Source organism: Euleptes europaea, chromosome 11, assembly GCF_029931775.1.
Source record: "Euleptes europaea isolate rEulEur1 chromosome 11, rEulEur1.hap1, whole genome shotgun sequence".
NCBI classification, from domain to species: domain Eukaryota; kingdom Metazoa; phylum Chordata; class Lepidosauria; order Squamata; family Sphaerodactylidae; genus Euleptes; species Euleptes europaea.
In genome coordinates, this window is record NC_079322.1 from 30567481 (window position 1) to 30583065 (window position 15585).

Genomic DNA, 15585 nt, shown 5'->3' on the forward strand with positions numbered 1-15585 from the left:
TTTTCCAACGCTGTGAACTAGTACAGGCACTAAAGCACAAAGGCGTACTACAAAAGACTGCCTTCAGGTATCACCGTCTTAGGTCCCACTCACATGCAGCAACCCCTAGCAATCTTACTGAAGCACAATAACAAAGTATGTGGGAGGGAAGAAAAAGTAGTCCTAGGACCACGAAGCCCTCAGTCGCACAAGCTGTGTTCATGCTACCAACTCCCCGCACATGCACTATATTGCACAGCTCATCAAAGTTGCTGCAGGGCCAGAATGCAGACATCAAATGAACATCCAATTCCATTACATTTTCCATTAAAGCCAGGGAGTTACGTGAATGACTCCATGAAAGTGCTTTAATTCAAGCTTTGCAATGTAGAACTGACTGCTGACCACAGCAACCACACTACCAAAAGGTTAGATGGCCATCTGTCAGCGATGCTGATTCTATGACCTTAAGCAGATGATAAGGAGGGCATCTTGGCCATCTTCTGGGCATGGAGTAGGGGTCACTGGGAGTGTTGGGAGAGGTAGTTGTGAGTTTCCTGCATTGTGCAAGGGGTTGGACTAGATGACCCTGGTGGTACCTTCCAACTCTATGATTCTAAAACTAGTACAAGACAGGCGGCAGCGTGGCTTCTCATCCAAGGGTGTACAGCAGCCCAATAAAACACCAGAAGACAGGCTTTTGACACACTGCTGGCCACAAGGTTCCACCCCCCAATAATTCACCAGTTTTCGAAGCAAGGTTTTGTGCAGGATACAGAAGTGCTACTTAGACTTTATACATTTCAGGTGTCGTTGGACAGCAAACAGATACCACCAACGTATTCTAAGCAACTTTTTGTATATGTCTCTGAATATACCACAAAAACCACAGTCAGTCTTTCGTTTTCACTTTTATTATTTATTCCATTTGGCACTTGCAAAGTTCATTTCCTTGACTGAAGTAGATGCCAAAAGCACAAATGGAAAGGCAGGGTTTATATCTCAGAACAACCACTTACTTGGGGAACAAGTTTCAAAGCATTTTAAAAAAACCCCACTTAATATGACTATACTACACATGAAAACAGATTTAAGAGTGGAGGAAGAGTGTACTGTAGTGTAAAGGTTTTTACATTTGTTCTCAGAATACATATACAAGCTATATTAGGGACAAAATACAAGAGTGTAAGCCAAGAATTTTTCTTTTTTTGGGGGGGGGGGAATGCTAAATACATAAACTCAATAATAAGTTAGATCCATGAGAGATGGCAGGTGGCAATTTTTAAAAAAATCACCTTTTAAAAGTCCTACTTTTAAAACTACCTCTTATTAGCAAGACTACCCAACTTCTCTAACACCTATTGCTAAATAAAGCATGCCCCAAACTCTTTCCAGTCTTATTCAGCCATTGTGCTCAAGGGATGCTATCATTACAGGTCCCTTTAAATAGTCTAATAGCCCTATACATGACGACGCACAGAAATATTCTAACTTGCAGAGATGCTATCCCTTCATGCATATCTCCTTTTTTTACTTGGTAGGTCAAGATTTAAAATAATACTTTCCTATCCATGCCTAAATGAGGTGTCAAAGTCATCACTATTGAAGTGCTGGGAAACGTGTCCTACAATGATAAAAACAGTCCCCCACATGTACATTTCATTTTGAAAGCTGGATTCAGAATTTTGCCCCCCACCCAAGCCAAATCTAAAATGCTAGAAAGGTCATGTATCTAACATTCTTTTCAAAGGTTACCCTCAAAGTATGTCTCTCCCCCCCCAATCACTTGTGAGCTATGGAAGCAGAGCAGAGGTGGCTAGGTTTGCCACGTGCAACTGCTTCCTATCATAATCCACAGTATACCAGTTCTACAATTTGATCATAATGCAGACATTTAAAATGCAGAGTCTTTAAAAAGGATATGCCGCCAGCTCCTCAGAATTCAACTGTCTCTAGACCGCAGCCCGGTTCACAAAGCGGATTCCCGCCAAAAAAAACCCACAGATGCCAGCAACTCCCAAACGTTTAGCTTGTCTTTCGGCTCCCGAGCAGCACAGAACTCCGTACGAGGGACAGTCCTAGTTATTGCTTCTGCCAAATTGCTAAAGACACGTTACAAAGGCTGTGAGCTTGAACAAGCGCAGCTGATAACGTGTAACAGATTTCTTTCACAACTTTCTTCGTTAAAAAAACAAACATACAACTTGAGCTCTCAACACTGATGTAACTCTTAGTGCAGTTTAAGGAGTAAACGCTTAAAAGATTTGGCATATATTAAATAGTTATTGGCACAAGGTTCTTCTGGCATTCAGAAGAGGTTTGTGTATAAATAATTTAGGATTTGTCTCGAGACCCAAACAGGACAGGCGCTCAACCAATCTGCACTGTTTTTCTGTCCGCACAAATCCCATCTTTGACTTTCAAACACTGTAGGGAGAGCTGCTTCATCCGGTTATCCAATGTTGGCCCACTGGAAGAAGAGCTGGTGCTGGTGCTCCTGTTCTTGTTCACTTTGTCGAGAGTCTTGTTCTCTGCCCCTTCCGCCCTGTCTCCTGTGAAGTCAAGATGGGAAATGTATGCAACTTAAAACTAAAATTCAGTCATTTTGCTACAGCAGACTAGTTTGATCACTACCTTTGGAATGGAAACAAACATCAAAATCACGTTTCTCCGTTCAAAACCTAATGAATACAGTGATGTTACTTCCCCCCTCCACCTGTTCATTTCAGAAAATTTGGGACATGACAGAATAATTTACTTACAGACATCCCAATTGTATATAACTGTGCCTTAACATACATCTTGGGAAATGCGGTTAATTGTTCCTCCATTCCGAAATACTACCTATGCTAGTAATCTGATCCATCCAACGACTAATTAAGAGAAAGAGTCCAGGCTCTCCTAGGTCTGAACAAATGTCCCCTCCAGTCCAGCATTCTGTCACCAATGATTACCAGTCAGATATTCCTTGGAAACTCATAAACCAGCATAACGGTGACAGCTACCCTGATTTATCTTCAGTACATAGCAACCTGAGGTATGTTGGCTATCAATATGGAGGTTTCATTTCTATCTGTCATAGCCAAAAATTGCTGTTAGACCCGTGCCCCATGAATTTGTTTCCTCGTTTAAAACTAATTGTTGCGTGTCAATGAATCCCACAACTCAACTAGGCATCGCGTAGCGAAACTTTGTCCTGAACCTATTGGCAAAAAATTTCATTTGATGAACCCCATTTCAATGTTTCGAGAGAAATTATTGCTGTACACTCAAACTCATCATAGGTCTTCCTTCAAAGTGAGCATCTTCCAATTCCTGGATCATTTTCACTGGCCTTTTCTAACCCTTTCCCTGTACTGAGGCATCCATTTTGCAATGGGGTGACCAGAACTGTGCACACATGAACATGCTACAGATTTACCTAATGGTATTATGGCTCTTGATATTTTATCTGAGGTCCAGCTACAAGCTATGTTGTTGCATCCATCAATACCTAAACACCTCCTCTGCTCACTTCATGAAAAGCCCTTCCGCCTTATCAAGATCCAGGCTGGGAATGGATGAGGTATTTTTAGCTCTCATGGGGTTGGGGCTTATGAGACAGCCAGACCATCATTAAGGTCATTTTTGCATAGGTATTTGAGGGCTTTGAGCACCGTGGGCCCTCTTTTCATCTCCACATATTCACTGCATCCGTCTTGCAAGCCTCATGAAGCCATAAAGATACCATCCATAGGACTAAATGCAGAGAATTTTAAAGGAACCATTTGTATGGGAGATAGGGGGTCTACATATACCCAACCAAGTTCTGTGCTGCGTGATGTCAGCTGTTCTTTAGTTTCAAGCTTCGGCATGAAAGTAGCACATGATGCTACCAGGAAAATAAGCCTTCAGACAAATCCCACACACCAGTCTGAAGCTTCAAGAAGCCAACGAATTCACTTGGGAGAGTGGTGCAAATGTGTTTTTTGTATTTCCAACGTGACACCCGAAGAGGAATGTTATGAATCTCACGAGCAGCAAGATGCACAGGCATCAAATACGGACATGACTGGTGCATCTCTGCAGACAAGGTGCTGTGCAGCTGTCCTTACTGAATGCTGCGCTGGAAGTACAGAAGGCAAAATGCACACGCTGTTGCGTATCCACTCTTTTGGCGTTCTTTGACATATCCAAAGCGACCCTAAGATTATACTGTAACTCGTTCTGCCTGAACACGGGAGATCAACCTTTGAGCCTGAACTTCGCAGAAACAAACGCAGCAGCAGGCTTTCTTCAGCAATGGCACAAGTTTTTACCACCACATTATAAATTACATATTTAAAAACAAACCACAGCATTTCAAGCAAGAGTTTACTGTTCCAATATTTTTTTTTACAGCTGTGATTAATGGTCTTGGTAACAAGTATGCTTTCAATATTACTTTTCATTACTTTATGCAGCATCTTCCCATGTCCCTCGAGTATTGTTCCAACTATTAGTTACAGCCTGTCACTGCCAAATTTGTAACTTATTTTTAGATAAAATTTCTTTGATCTCTTCACTGGAACAGAAGCATTAAATAAATCACCTGCTTCTGGAAAGCTCTTGCTGCACAAGTCCAAAACCTCTCCTTTAACTTTAGTTGACGGCTGTAAGCACTTAGGGATTTCCTACTACAACTACACAATAATGGACTGCATTAAAGCTTTAGTCATAGAATGATTTCATGCTATGAGCTAAGGGAGGCTTACGATTATAAGTTAACATGAGACCATCTTCCTTGAAATATTTTCCAGCATCAAGATCGAGGGGGGGGGGGAACAGGATGAGAACGAAAAACTGGGCAGGTCAGTAAGACTCCAAAGGTTCTGGTCTAATTTATACCTGATGCAGGACAAAAGGGGAAATTGCTTAGCTTCACAAGTTTTCTATCACATATTTAACAGTGCAATCCTATGCAGAGTTAGTCCAGTCTAAGCCCATTGAAATGAATGGGCTTAGACTGGAGTAACTCTCACATGAACACATGAAGCTGCCTTATACTGAATCAGACCCTTGGTCCATCAAAGTCAGTGTTGTCTACTCAGACCTGCAGCGGCTCTCCAGGGTCTCAGGCAGAGGTCTTTCACATCACCTACTTGCCTGGTCCCTTTAACTGGCGATGCTGGGGATTGAACCTGGGACCTTCTGCATGCCAAGCAGATGCTCTACCACTGAGCCACCCCCTCCCTAATTCTTCTTAGGATTGCACTGTAAATGTACTGTGTGCCAACTCATACGCAGATGGGATGCTCTGTTGGCAAGCAGATGCTTATATGGAATATGGGCCAGCAAGCATTATAAATACATAACATGACAAGGGCGAGGGGTGGGGACAGAATACTTCTACTAGTAAGCCCCTTTCTCCACCATGACCACATGCATCATGTGCATGTTGGGCTTGGAGCATGACCGCAACACAACCCACATTCAGAACAAAGCAGGATGGCAAAGACACAGAACAGAGTAGGTGAAGGGGATGATTTTGAATCAAGCCCATGGATGGTGTACCCACCCAGAGGCACCTGGTGAAGCAACAATGGGACTGCAGACAGGCATGCGAATCCTAGTCCTCTGGGCTTTTTAGAACTTGCCTGGTTTCTCATTATATCAATTAGCATGAAATGGCTGCCACAAGAACTAATGATACAGTAAAGCATTTGAAAGCCAATAAAAACAAGTTGTATTTTATGTGCCTGAATACCAAGCCTGTCCACATCTCTAAAAGACATCTTTAGACTACTTCTTAAAAATTATTCTCCCAACTTCTTGAAAGCACACAAAATGCGGGGGGGGGGGGCTCTCACAACAGGGAGTTCCACAAAGAAGCACTGCCAAAAATCCAGCTTACCACAATTCATCTCACCACTGTCAAGGATGGAACCCAAAGCAGAGCCTCGCCTGAAAACCTTAAGGCTCAGGATGGAGCTCCCACAGGGAGAGAACACATAGGACAGGAGGTTCTCACGGGTGCAGTTAAGAAAGGGACTATGGAGTTTGTAAGCGGGCAATGGCCAACACTCTATGCTCAGTGCTACCAACTTAATTTACCTCTTTCAATTTCACATTCAGGAGAGGAAGCCCCGCTGCATTCACTTCGAGGTCCTAGTAGAGGAAATATCCCAAATTCGGATAGCGAGATGGGGCTGGAGAGATCCAGACTTCTAGGCCGTACCACTGGGAGAAACTGAGCCGGCATGTCCAAAGGGCTTGTTGGACCCGAACTAAAACTGGATACGGACTGGGTTTCAGAGTCTTCTTCAGACACAAAGCTGTTGCAGTTATCGTCCTCAAATACTTCTGAAGCCACTGTGTGAACATTCAAAGGTAACGTTAATTAGCAAAAACAGTTTCCCCTCAGTACCTACACCTCTGGTTGGACTTAACACTATTCCACCCACCTATCCCCAAAGAGTGAAGTTACAGAATGGTACATTAAAACTCTTATGTATATAAATGGTGACTCCTATTCAACCTGACAGTATTTTTCCTATCACATGAGGCCAGCTATTGGAAAAGAGGGAAAAACTAGGATACACCAAGGGAATTAAGGGCAGTAACATGTAGTTGGCGGAATGTTTCCATGTCGAAGTTTCTCTGTGCTGTGGACTTAACATGATAGCAGGAGAACTAGGATAAAGGCAGTAAGAATTTGTGTCAAAAAAAAAAAAAAAACAAGGAGGAAAGTGACCCGCCACCATTTTTAATCTGAGAATAAACATTTCAATTTGGTACCAGACATTTCCTAACAAGGGGGAGGAAACATTACTGCCTTTATCTGAGTTTGACCACTGGTCTGTCTAGCACAAGATCACCTCCCTTCACTACCGCTGGCTCTATGTGTATCTCAGGACAGCTCTTCATTCCAGTTGCTTGGATCCAGTAGTAATTTCCACTGACAGAGGGACTTCTAGTCTCCTGTTCTGCTGCATCCAAAAATGCCGTTCATGGGGGAACAGGAGGGACAAAATGGCGGCTTGCAGTAAAGGGATGGGAGAAGAATTCGCCCCTTCTGCTGGTGAAGATCTACCCGAAGACTCAACCCTGTGTTGTGTGTCAGAGTGCCAATATGTAAAATATAAAGTTCCTATACAGACTGGAGCTTAAAATCCATGGCACTTAGGGCCCAATCCTCTTCCCCAACACCACTTCTATGCATTTCTACACACTTAGACATCGGCTGAGAGAGGTAAATGCACATGAAGCTGCCTTATACTGAATCAGATCATCAGTCCATCAGGTCAGTATTGTCTACTCAGCCTGGCAGCGGCTCTCCAGGGTTTTAGCCTGAGGTCTTTCACATCACCTACTACTCAATCCTTAACTGGAAATACTGGCGAATGAACCAGGGACCTTCTGCATGTCAAGCAGATGCCATTGAAGCATGACCCCTCCCCAACATTCTCTAACATGCTTATTTGCTTGAAGTGGTTTTCTAAATAATTGTGTTATGTAGTATGCACATACATATTTATTCTATGACCGGTAAAGTACTTTGGATATTGGCTGTTCAGTACCTTGGCTGTTCTGCAGCTGTCTGTGGGATCTCAGGCTGTTAAGCCACTGGCTAAGAGCAGACTGCAAGAGTCCTTTGGCTCATGGCTCTAGCTAGCTCTGACTTTAAAAGCTACACCTTGAGAGAAGAGGGGCAAAACCTCTACTCCAGCCCCAGTCAGGTGACTCTATTCTACCAGAAATTCAACATAAGCGGGGAAAAGAGCCAACCTTGAACCAATTCAAACCAATGCTTCCGCACATTTGATCCATTTCTCTGGACAAAAAGCAGTGCTGTAATCAAAATCATTTCTGAATATGAACTGAACAAAAATTCAGCCTTGCTGTCTAAATATCTACCATTTCTAAGGTCTGTAAAACATTTTACAAAATGGACCAGTGTCCATTTCAGAAGTCAGAAAAGGCACCAAAAGACCATTTACATTTCTAACATGTTGTAAAAAAACTCATACTTGGTTGGTCATGACTTTCCATGGCAGTTTAACACAGAAACGATCCCAAAAATAGTCCCCATTTTGTTTAACTTTCTCATATCCCATAATCACTGTTGGAGCATTCCTTCCCTGACACAACCCAAGCCACAAGCATACTTACTAGAGATATTATCAGATTCCAGTTTGCACACCACGAGGTCTTCCGTTGACACGTTGTTGCCTTCTGCACCCACCCCACATCCTCTGGGCCCCATAGAAGAGGCCCGTCTCCTCTCGTGGATCTCGTCAGAGATCATCTCCAGATTCTTCAAGGCTGTTTTGTATTCACCTTTTGCCAAGGATAGCTTTGCTTGAAGATCATCCACAGTCTTCTTTAATTGCTAGATGAAGGAATCAGAAGACAGAACCCCCAGATAATATTTCGTCATTATGACTAACAAAGATTACAGCAAAATTTACAGTGACTAAGGTTACAGGGACATTTCTTTTTCAGTTGTCAGTATAATGTGTTAGCACAGTTAGAGCGTTGGACTAAGAACAGGGAGACTTGCACTCAAACCCCAACCCAACCATGAAGCTCACAGGGTGACCTCAGGCCCATAACACTCTCTCAGCCTAAACTACCTCACAGGATAAAATAGAGGATGAGTGAACTATGTGTGCTGCCCTGAACCCCTTGGAGAAAGGGTGGGGTAAAAATGCAATCAGTAATAAATAAAAACTCAAGATGCAAGATTCAGTCAAAGTCACGTCTGACCAGTTTCACTTGGGGGAATGCTAAGCTTGGGGGAATGCATCATTGCTACCAAACCAGGCTAACTATGAATGCATATACGAACAAAATGAACCTGTTGTGCTACCTTGTCATAGGCCAACCCGAGCTGCCCTCCTCCTCTGAGGAAGAGGAGGAGTGGGAACCTGGGCCCATTCCTCCAAGGACCTCACTAGAACAGTAGGAACAGGCATCAGAGCCACCAAGACCCATGGCAGGGGATTAGGGCTGCTCCTTCTGGCAGCAAACAGAACAGCAGCAAGAAGGGCAGGACTCCTCGCCTGCAAGTTCTCCCAAGATGGCTGAAAAGCAGAGAATCAGGGCCCGGCTTGGGAAAGAAGGCAAAATGCCAGGTGGGCCTTGAGAGAGAGAAAAAAGACAATTAAGCCTAATCAGGAAGGAGTGGAAGAAGCTAGAGCTGTTAGGCTGATAAAAGGCCAGGCAGTTTGCCAGAGTTCTTGTGGGTTCAACACATGTTGAAGGCCACTGACTGAGAGAAGTATACAGAAGCTCCAAGCAACTGAAGCTATCTCAGTCAACCCTGGTGTGCAAGCTGCAGTCTGATCTGGTAAACAAGGAGGTTGTGCTGGTAAGTGCCCTTACTCCTTTGTCTGCTAATTACCTTAGTCTAGCCCAGTCCCCAGGAAGAGAAAAACCTGTGTCAGGCTCTGGTCAATGCAGCACTCCCATTGCTGTTGTTGAAACCAGAGGCCAAGCATCCGGCCTGGTTCCTGCCTGCACGCTACACTCCTGCCAGAGTACAACATACCTTTTGCCAAGTCACTGGTCTATCAAGGGCAATGTTTTCTCCTTTGACTAGCAGCAGATGATGAGGATTGAACCTGGGCCCTTCGGCATGTAAAGCAAATGCTCTACCTCCTAGCCATGGCATGCACTGCAACAACAGAAGCTATCCACTTGTTGGAAAAGGAATCCTAATCTGGGGGGTGGGGGAGCAATTGCCACTCCTAGAAAATGTATTTGATACATACCTCCAGTTGTACATAGTATTTTGCCTTGAGTTCAAAATAAGGCCTGGGGGGGAAGAAAAACAGAAAAAAAAGGCCACTTTTAATGAAACGGTCTGTGGAAAGATGTTTTGGACAATCCTCAAAAAAGTCTTTATTGCGAACAGGCACTTCACAGGCAACCCTTTTCAACAGAGTCCGCTTCCCTCCCCACACAGCTCTGCTACTGTAGAAAAACCAACATTTATTTTATTAAATGTATAACCCACTTTCTTCCCAGGCTCAGAGTGGCTAACAGTCACTGAGCAAGTTAGCATTATACCTAAAACTTCAATAAAACGTAACAGCTTAAAACCCACTAAATTCACGATTTCACAATGAGTCAGTAAAAACCATTAAATCAATCGGCGCATATTTCTAACACTAGGCTGTAGTGAGCAGGGGGGGGGGAACAACAATCCGGCCCCACCAAAATCCATGGAATAAAATAATCAGCAAATCAGAAGAGGGTGGGCAGGGAGGCCAGCTATGATGACGCATACCGTTGCTGCCCTCAACCATAGGCCAGGTGGAACATCTTACAGGCCCTGTGGAACTGCATAAGGTCCCGCAGGGCCCTTGTCTCATTTGACAGAGTTCCACCAGGCTGGAGCCAAGGCTGAAAAGACCCTGGCTGAGGACAGCCAGACAGTCTTCAGGCCAGGGACCAACATGGTGTTGTTGCTCACGGAGCGCAATGCTCTCTTGGGGGCATACCAGGAGAGGCGGTCCCATAGATATGCTGGTCCCAGACCGTGTAAGGCTTTGAGGGTCAAAACCAGCACCTATTGCAGTGAGATGCAGTAGTGGTTAGTCACGGATCAAATCCAAATTCAGCTATGAAGCTCGTGCATGGGAGTGACTTTTGGCCACACTCTCTCTTAACCTAGCCTAACTCCTGGAGTTGTTCTGAAGATAAAATGGCAGGGGAGAACCACATGCACTAGCCAAGACTCCTTGGAGGATGGGTGGGACAAAAAATCATAATGAAAGGTATCAGTTCCATGTGTGGAAGATCGCAGGCTGCTCACCCAGGGGCAGTGAGCTCACAAGGGCTGGCTTACATAACATTACTGACACAGTTATGACAATTAGTCGAAAGGGCTCCATGCTAGATTTACATTTTAAAAATAGGTTTAAAAGTTAAAGAGCCAGTACTAAGTTCTGCAGGATCATGGTGGAATCCTTGTGCCTGCACTCAAACACACAGGGAGAACTTGGGTGCCCATGTCTCTGTCAGAGGGCGTTTACACAGATGCATCATCATGGATCAATGCATCCTGTACAACACAGTTAAGCACACTTAAATCCCTAAAAGTGTAGGGCCTTAAGCTGTGGTTCACACCTGCACATAAAAGGAAAAGACACAGAACATAACCCATGCCCTGCAACACAACATTCGGCCTAGAAATGTCAAAGTACAACTAGGCAGGCCCCACAGGATATGCCCCACATACAGCCACACATACTTGGATTTATTTATAGCTCTTTTAAGTTTCTTCTCCAGCTGTTTCATTCTACCCATGGCAGCGTTGTATTTGGCTGCCGTCTCCTTGTGCACCAGCTCGCTCCTGGTTTTCGTCTGTTCTGCCTCCATGACCTTTACAGCAAAAAGTAGCAAAAAAGGGTTTTGAGTACAAGCAGCTGCAGGCCTGCCATGCGCTTAGGTCAGATGTGTCATTTTTAAACACTACTTTCATAACCCTCAAGTGCTGTTTCTCCCCATACATTCCCATGAGCCAAGTGAAGTTTTCTTGTTGCCACTGTCTCTCTACTTGTTCCTCCACTTAAGGTGGCATCTACTGGAATCTATTCCTTCACTATAGTGACTCCCACCTGGCGGAACAAGAGGAAAGCACCAACTTTAGAAGGTGCTGAAAGTCTGTTTTATTTGAGAGGCCTGTGAATGGGGCTTAAGCTGCAGGCATTTTCTTGGGTGAGATTAATGGGGCTTTATTGTATTTTGTATCTTTCTAATTTTAAAATTGTAGGCCATCTCGCGCCATGAGGGAAAGGTGGGGAACAAATATTTTAAAAAATAAAACTCAAATATTTTAAAAAATAAAACTCAAGAGTTCATGGTTGAGCAAAGCAACACAGGGGGAAAAGATGGCAACTGTCAAACAGTAATTTATTTATGTAATTTATAGTCCACCCTTCTCACTGAGACCCAAGGCAGATTACAAAATCTAAGTCAGTACAATCAATAGGATGAGGAGACATCTAATAAACAAGGGACATGAAAGTTGCAAATTCCTGGTTAGAATTCACTGACTTTTAAAGCAATGTAGCTTAAAGGTCATACTAATGACCACCTGATAAGTCCTACAGGGATGCTGATTTGCAAACAGATAACAATAATGGTTGACTTCTGCATAAATAAATGATGACCACAACCTAACTTGGGCCTCGAGGCTCAGGAACAGAAACATTTATTTACTTAAACTTAAATAGTGACCATCGTCTGGTTAAATATCACTGGAGCTGCTTGTAAGCAAGAAAGAAAAATGGAAGAGAACTGTACAGACTCCGGCAACACAGATGGGTAGAAGGCTTTGGATGTTGTCTAGGGAGCCCTGAAGCTTAGGACCACTCCTATCAATGGGAGGGAGGGAGCAGACTGGTTGTCTCCTATGGGATTTAAAAAGGGGGGAGCATTCAGGGGCTATTCATCCCTGGCTGCTTGCAAGCCTAAAGTGTAGATCATAGAACAATACAGAAATTAGTGCATGGCTGAACTGGAGTCTGAGATCCATAAAGTCTCAATTTATAGTGCAGTGGCTCTAACCGTCTATAGCAGGGGTGTCGAACTCGATTGTTACGAGGGCTGGATGTGACAAATGTCACTTGGTCGGGCTGGGCCTTGCCTCGCCAGTGCGGAGGTGGCTGCCTTGGCTGGCTTGCGGGCCTGATAAGAGCTCTCAAGGGGCCCGATCAGTCCCTCGGGCCTTACGTTTGACACCCCTGATCAAACATAAGGCCTTCACTGCTAGCACACATACACTTGCATTAATATCAATGACACACATAACATATGGGGGACTCTGGTCTGCTGCCCTTTTGATGGAGTTCACAGAGAACCTGCCGAGGGCCCCTTAACCCCGTTCTACTTCTCCACGCCCCCCCCCCCCCAAGCAGCAATATAATCCTGGAGGGAAGCTTAAAACTAAAAAGAGAAGAAAAACATTCCAGACTAAAAAAGAGAGGAAGAGATTTCTCCGTGGAATTTTAACAGCAGTGTTTGGATGATTTCTACACTATATTCACTGTGAAATCCGTTAAGTTACACATTACAGCAGAAGTGGGAAAATCACTCGTGCAAATAAGTTCAGGCTGTCCCACCCCCCGCTAGTAAGAGTCAGCTGTCCCTGAAGTAGCATGCATGAGGACCCCCGTATACTGCAAGATGATCAACTCTGTCCTCCAGCCCCAAATAACCAAGTAAATAACCAGAAAAGCAGCAAACTCTTTTCCCCATGACGGCCAAGAAAAAAGCTCCTACCCTCTGGGTAGCATGGTTGAGCATCTCTTGCCAGGCGGAATCAAACTGACGCTTGTCGTCCTCCAGCAGCCGCTGCTCCGCGAGGGAAATTGTCTCTTTAGCAGCCCGCAGCACTTCCGTGGCCCTCTGGAAATCCTGTGTGGCTTTCTGGGCCTCCAGTTGCGCCTAAGGGGAGAGAGGCAGTCATTTAACACAAATGGGATGGAATCGACTTAAGATAGCAAATCTAGGTAGTGTTTAAAAGTGGGTTGCGGTGGAAGGAGTCGTGTCTAGTTCCCTCCCACCAAACGAGTTATGAATTGTATCCTTAAATGCTATTGAACAGCCAGGATCTACCCAGACTGTCCCCTAGAACTACTCCGGGCTCTGCTCCCAGCCTCGATCCAGGTACCAGAATGTTTCATTTCAACAGGTGGTAATCCTAGGAGGCCCAAAACTCCCAGTTCCAATCTTACCCCAGCCACAGACAATCTATTCAGTCCACTCTGAATTCTTGAAATGTGCCTCCATACATGCTATAATTTGTTGATATTAAACCCCCGGAGGAAAGAACCTCCCAAAGCACTACAGTAACCTAAACTGCTACAATATACTCATTACATTTCTCTTCTCCTTCCCTTGCCACTTAAAAAAGCCGCTGAATGCTAAATAAAATTTCAAAACTGTTTTTGAAAAAAATATACGATTAAATACAATCAAAACATTTTTTTTAGCTTAGGGCTTTTTGATCATTGAAGAATTCTGTTTTACCAGGGAGTATTAGAACAGATGATTACTTACCACACACACACAAAAGAAACATTTGAATTATCATTTTAAAGGGTTACAGCCACAAAGTGTTTTACTCTGAAGTAAAGGAAAGAACAAAAGAAGGTACCAATGGTGCTTCCACACCATGGCCATAATGCCTTGGGGGGGAAGAGCCATATATGCATAAGGGTCGCTGCATTTCCATTAAATTGTTGGAATAAGAGAACAATTTTTTAAAGTCTCGATTAGGAACAAAACTGCAGACATTCATCATCATTGTCAAGGTACTGCCTCAAACTACTACCTATTGGACTCTGTACATAACATTCTTGCCCAATCTCCCCTTGAATGCAGGCTCTCATATTATATACTTGGAAATGGAAGATCTCCTTACAGGGTATTTTGCCATGCATTGGAAGTGAGCCGTTACTAGGTGGTTGCTAGGCAGCCATATTGCTTCTAGCTACAAATATTGAACATTTAGATTCAAGCCAAGCACGGATGAAAGGGGCTGAGATAAAAATAAAGTCAACGAGGTAGGTCTGAAGTATCTGAAAGTAATATACCAATCCATTGGAGCTTATTTCACAGCTCGCTTGTGACACTGAGGCCTAACCTACATAAAAGCAAACGAATAGCAAGATCCAGTTACATATTAAGAATGGATTTCTTCACAGTGAATCATTATATAGCTTTGGTGCCCCAAAGTAACTTTTCAGATATTTATTTTATAGGTAGACAATATTGTTATTTCACTCTTCTGAATGCTGAGCTTCCTGCCGTTATTTTTATCTCTGCCCCAATACAAGTTACTTTTGGTTCTGCCCAAACAATACAGCCTCTTACACCTCTTGCTGAACACAGACCCACCCAAGTTGTTGGCTAGAGATGCAAGCTTAACCCCAATGATGGTTGATTGTTTTGCCATATGTGAGAACTCAGTGACTTGTACGGCATCTAGGAATTGCATTACATCTGTGCAAACAAAATAAAATATACAAAATAAGCCCATGCAAGAGCTTTTCATGTTACCCAGTTGTCTGGGAAGTACGTGTTTTTTATCTCTGGTTTCCACCAGGATCTTATCCATCTTTTCCCCAAAGAGTCTACCCTCCTGTATGGGATATGCCATAAGGATGGTTTTGCCCCTGAAATCAGCCTGCCATGCTCTCAACCACAGTGCCCTTCTGATTGTAGATGTTGAGGCTATAGATCTAGCCGCGAACGACATAGTGTCCAGAGAGGCATCTGCCATTAGGGTAATGGTGCTCAGCACTCTCTCCAGACCCCCTGAGACCCTTCGGTTCTCCAGAGGAATCAGCTGGATGAGCTTTTTCACCCACAGGTAAGAAGCTCTGGCAAAGATAGATATGGTGGCGCGGATTGCACAGCCAAGGCTGCAGCCTTGTGGGCCTTCCTGGCCAGAAACTCAGCTTTTCTATCGAGTTGGTCACGGATCGAGCCCACCCCATCCTCTGGCACTAGGCCTGGATTTTGTAGATCCGCCACCGGGGCATCTACCAGGGGCACCCTTAGCATATCCATGGCGTGGGGCATTAAGTTGTAGTACTTCTTAACATGTGGGGGCACTGGCTTGCTGGATGA

At 44.1% G+C, this 15585-nt stretch overlaps 1 protein-coding gene across 1 annotated transcript in view; it reads right to left on the bottom strand.

Moving 5' to 3' along the window:
• Nucleotides 1–2167: 2167 nt before the first annotated feature.
• Nucleotides 2168–15585, bottom strand: part of SH3BP5 (SH3 domain binding protein 5) — a 45589-nt gene continuing 32171 nt past the window's right edge. The window contains exons 6-11 of the mRNA XM_056857070.1: nt 13231–13395; nt 11198–11328; nt 9714–9756; nt 8110–8329; nt 6052–6309; nt 2168–2531 (exon numbers count right to left, since the gene is read on the bottom strand). Of these exons, the coding sequence (XP_056713048.1) occupies nt 2350–2531; nt 6052–6309; nt 8110–8329; nt 9714–9756; nt 11198–11328; nt 13231–13395 (999 nt within the window). The 3' untranslated portion in view covers nt 2168–2349. The remainder of the gene's footprint in view (nt 2532–6051; nt 6310–8109; nt 8330–9713; nt 9757–11197; nt 11329–13230; nt 13396–15585) is intronic.